Here is a 4,022-nt window from a genome sequence, read left to right on the forward strand (position 1 = left end):
AACCGAAAATGTGTCATAGAGACAGAGAAAAATGTGTCATGAAGACATAAGAATACGTGTCAAAAAGGGCATAATTATTAAAAATAAAAAATAAGATAAAACAAAATACGATGTAATAAAATAAAGGAAAATAATTAATACATACGATTGAGAACAATACTAAGGCTGGTGTCGTCGCCATCACAAAGATAAAGATGAAATGAGACTAACTATGGAAAAAGAGAGAAAAAGAGAACAAACCCTAGTTACTTAGTATTGTTGTATCATACTCTTTTTATTTTAATATTAAAAAATTTATAAAAGTTATATAGAATATAAATTAAATAAATAAATTAAAGTTTGATTTGATTTTTATTATATTTTTAAAAACAAATAAACCCATTTATTTTTTATATTAAACTTGTATAATTATTTACGTACGCAAAATGTAAATATAAAATGATGTTATACCAATAGTGATTTTAGTGATTTATAGAAACTGAATCAAATCAAAATTTTATATTGATAATAATGAAAAATCAAAATTCATGTATCATATATATTACAGTAAATCTCTGATTTTCTATACCCACTATACCCCTTCAATTACTTTTATTTGTGTATTGATTGATGATGTTGACTGTAATTTTCTATCGCTTTAAATCTTTGATTGACTATATAAAAAAATGAAAAAGAAAAATAATTATTATTAACATTGGTGGGGGTCGAAGTGTACTTTTCTTCATTTAATAAAAGGGTCAAACATCAGGAAATATTGTTCTGAAATTCTTGAGGATTGATTTTGAATTTTCTTTGATTGGTTTAATTGTACAAGACATCCTCAAACTATGACTTAAATTCTAAATAGGAATCTAAACTTTTAAATATTCTAATTGAATCCTTAAAACGTAAACATGGTATCAATTATGTTTTTTTTTCTTCAATCCAGTCGTCGATTTGAACTATAAATTTTAACTATGAATATGACATAGAACATATTTAAAACACGTAGATCAAATTTTGAGTGCGTATACTCTATTACATCTCCAACGACCTAATACGGACATAAATTTATTTAATGCCTTGTTGAACAGAAGATGCCGAGTACTATCCGCTCTTCTCTGCTGCTTTCGTTGTTGGTAAGGTTCCAAAAACTCCGTCCCATAACGCCGTCGTTATCCCAAAACCCTTGTTTTGAATCCTAAAGTGATGGTTCAAGTGATATTTCTGCACTCAACACGTATGCTCTCGTCAAAAATATGATCCTCGGTACCAAATCGACATCAGATATAGTAATCGATACGTGTCGTTAAGTTTCATTCCGGATAAAATTTTGATATGTTTTGAGTGTTTCAGCCAATATTGACGTATACGGAATAAAAAGATGTTTACGAATACGATGCTGATAATCTTTACATGGGATTAAAATTTTATAGAACAATGATGAAATTTAAATTTTGCTAACGCTAAAATTGAACTAACCAGAGATTTTTAAACGAATTTTTAAATTTATTCTGTTAGCTTATTTAATTTTAACAATTAACTCAGCTCAATTTTCAGTTTTAGAATTCTAAATCAAATAAGTTTGTATGTTTAATTAGTTTTTTTAATGATAAAATTGATTTAGTTTGTATGTTTAATTAGTTTTTTTGTACTTTTTAATATGTAAAAACTGAATCAATCATATGCATACTCTTAATCGTTTTTTAAATCTCAATCATCTGTTTCAGCTCATTCAATAATTATAATTTCGTGTAAAACTAAAACCCGGTCTTCATAGTTTAACTTTAAATTAGAAGAAAGAGATTGAAGCACTTGCAAATTAGTCTTACCTTAAGGCTTTTAAGACTTTGCTTGGTGGGCTGACCGTGGTGTACATAGTAATGGATCATATCATACATAACATATCCAATCAATCCACCTCCAAACATTACGGGCCTTGTCGAGAGAGTGAACAAAATCCCATACAGATTCCAAAACTGATAAGAACATAAAATTAAAAATAAACATATTATGAATATATATATTATTTTGTAATCACCGTACTGTTAAAAAAAAGAATTAACCAAAAATCAAGGTTTTGTTACAAAAAATCAACATCGAATTCTGATTTCATCATCTTAAAAGTATATTCAGTTTATCTTGATCTGATCTTAACACGATTTCTGACTTGGTCCCAAATTATGTAAGAGGAAACAAAAAAAAATAAAGGATATGCATACCATTAGGGCTAGTATAGCAGCTTCTGCAGGTGGAATCACAAGCCTTAGGCCATCCATAGGATGCTTGTGGTGGCAACCATGGATGAGATAGTGAAAGGTGTTTCCCCTTTACACAAAGTTGTCAATGAATTAGTACATCATTCATAACAAAAATATAAACTACTTTTGTATGTGGGAGAGATGATGAGTTGATTCGAATTTATTTCGAATTTTTGTAAAACAAAAAGGTACGAATTCTATGAAACGGTTCGGGTTTTATATCCTTAAACTACTATAAGGATGAAGAAAGAACTAACCAATAACTAGTAGTATCGATATGGAAAAGGAAACGATGAAAACAATACTCGATAAATGTCCATACAAAGGCCCCAACAATAGCCAGTATGACCACAATGGGAAGTGTATGGCCCATGGTGTATGACAATCTGATGAAATATAATCCAACAGGCACCCATATGACCGGCACTACCCACCACAGTGTCCGAGTGAACATCTGTTTCATGGTCAAACAATGGGAAAGAAGTAAAATTTCGATACAACTCGATCTGAATTAATAAAAAATCAATCGAATCCATATTAAATACTTAAAAGAAATGTCTTCGAAGTACCTCCAAGAAATCACTCTCGAAAAACCGAGGACTTTCCTCGGTCAGAATAGGCGTGCTAACCCATTCTTGATAAGTTTCCCCAAGGTGACCAACCTGCCATAATCAAGAGATTAACTCGGAAAATCCGAAGTTTTTCCAATTTTATTTTCTCCGTTCACAAAAACACAAGAGCTTCGAGCTTATATAAATCCCAGAATAAAAAAGGCAGTACAAGTACCTGAAACACAAGGGGTTTACTCAAATCAACAGTGAAACCCTTTCCGGACATGTCTGCAGCTGCAACAAAACATAAGACAACATGGAAAACAACGAAATCCCAAATCCAAATAAGCAAATATGAACTCACGAAGCTTAAGAGTGAGATTGAAATGATGAACAGAGAGGAGGGATTTAGGGTTGTAATTTGTAAGAGAATCAAAATGTGTGGGGAATTAATGAATTGAGAAGTGAATTCCAACAAGGATGAAAATTTTCAAGAATATACAATTATATGACTTTTTGTCTACCAGATACGTATTCCAAAGAACAAATTGTCACTGTCTCTTTCTCTCGCGACTTTGATTTCAACTACTTTTTTTTTATTTGAAGTATTTGGAGTGGAATATGGGCTGGTTTTGTTGTACGTTAATTAATTTAAGATGATTATTAACTTAAAATATATTATGCTTAATTTAAAAATATATATAAATTTATATCATTTTCTACTAGAATCGATCAAAAATGTTACACTGCCAAGCTTTTAGAGTTTACAAACTTCTAAATAGACTAAAAGTTTTAAGTAGATTTTTTATTTATTTACAAGACTTAAATTGAAGATCATATATTTTTTTATATCGAGCTGCTAACAAGACAAGAAAGCAATAGTTAAGACCCCTTATTAGCAGCCTAATCACGTTGAATCATAAAAACCCGTGGTAGTTTTGAAAGAATTACGGACAATGACAACACATGTGATCCGAGCTACGACTATGATGACTATTAATTTAGAAGAAAAGTTCAGTGATTATATTATACTTTTTAAAAGTTCAATGATTAAAATATAATAATGATGAAACTTTAGTGACCAATTACATAACTCACCCTAGTTTTAACATGAAATAATATAGGGTAAGATTTACTTTCAAACATGCAATTATTGGTGCTCTGTGTCGGGTCCCACTTCTTTTTAACAGAAATAATACAGTGTAATATTTACTTTCAGTCGATGCTAACG

The 4,022-nt window shown here is 30.2% G+C and overlaps 1 protein-coding gene across 1 annotated transcript; it reads right to left on the reverse strand.

Moving 5' to 3' along the window:
- Positions 1-1,086: 1,086 nt before the first annotated feature.
- Positions 1,087-3,236, reverse strand: LOC120214313 (dihydroceramide fatty acyl 2-hydroxylase FAH1-like). Its single transcript, XM_039212238.1, has 7 exons — positions 3,156-3,236; positions 3,027-3,085; positions 2,810-2,902; positions 2,498-2,694; positions 2,202-2,307; positions 1,812-1,958; positions 1,087-1,206 (listed from the first exon to the last, which is right to left on the reverse strand). The coding sequence occupies exons 2-7, from the start codon at positions 3,075-3,077 to the stop codon at positions 1,087-1,089; spliced, it is 714 nt and encodes a 237-aa protein (XP_039068169.1). The 5' UTR covers positions 3,078-3,085; positions 3,156-3,236.
- Positions 3,237-4,022: the final 786 nt, after the last annotated feature.

The sequence above is a fragment of the Hibiscus syriacus genome, unplaced genomic scaffold, assembly GCF_006381635.1.
Source record: "Hibiscus syriacus cultivar Baekdansim isolate YM2019G1 unplaced genomic scaffold, ASM638163v2 tig00000760_pilon, whole genome shotgun sequence".
Lineage (NCBI taxonomy): Eukaryota > Viridiplantae > Streptophyta > Magnoliopsida > Malvales > Malvaceae > Hibiscus > Hibiscus syriacus.

Coding starts and splice junctions, on each gene's coding strand:
- LOC120214313 (XM_039212238.1), bottom strand. CDS start 3,077: ATGTCCGGAAAGGGTTTCACTGTTGATTTGAGTAAACCCCTTGTGTTT. Junction 2,695..2,809: donor TCGAGAGTGATTTCTTGGAG/GTACTTCGAAGA, acceptor ACCATGAAACAG/ATGTTCACTCGGACACTGTG. Junction 1,207..1,811: donor AAAGTCTTAAAAGCCTTAAG/GTAAGACTAATT, acceptor TGTTGAGTGCAG/AAATATCACTTGAACCATCA.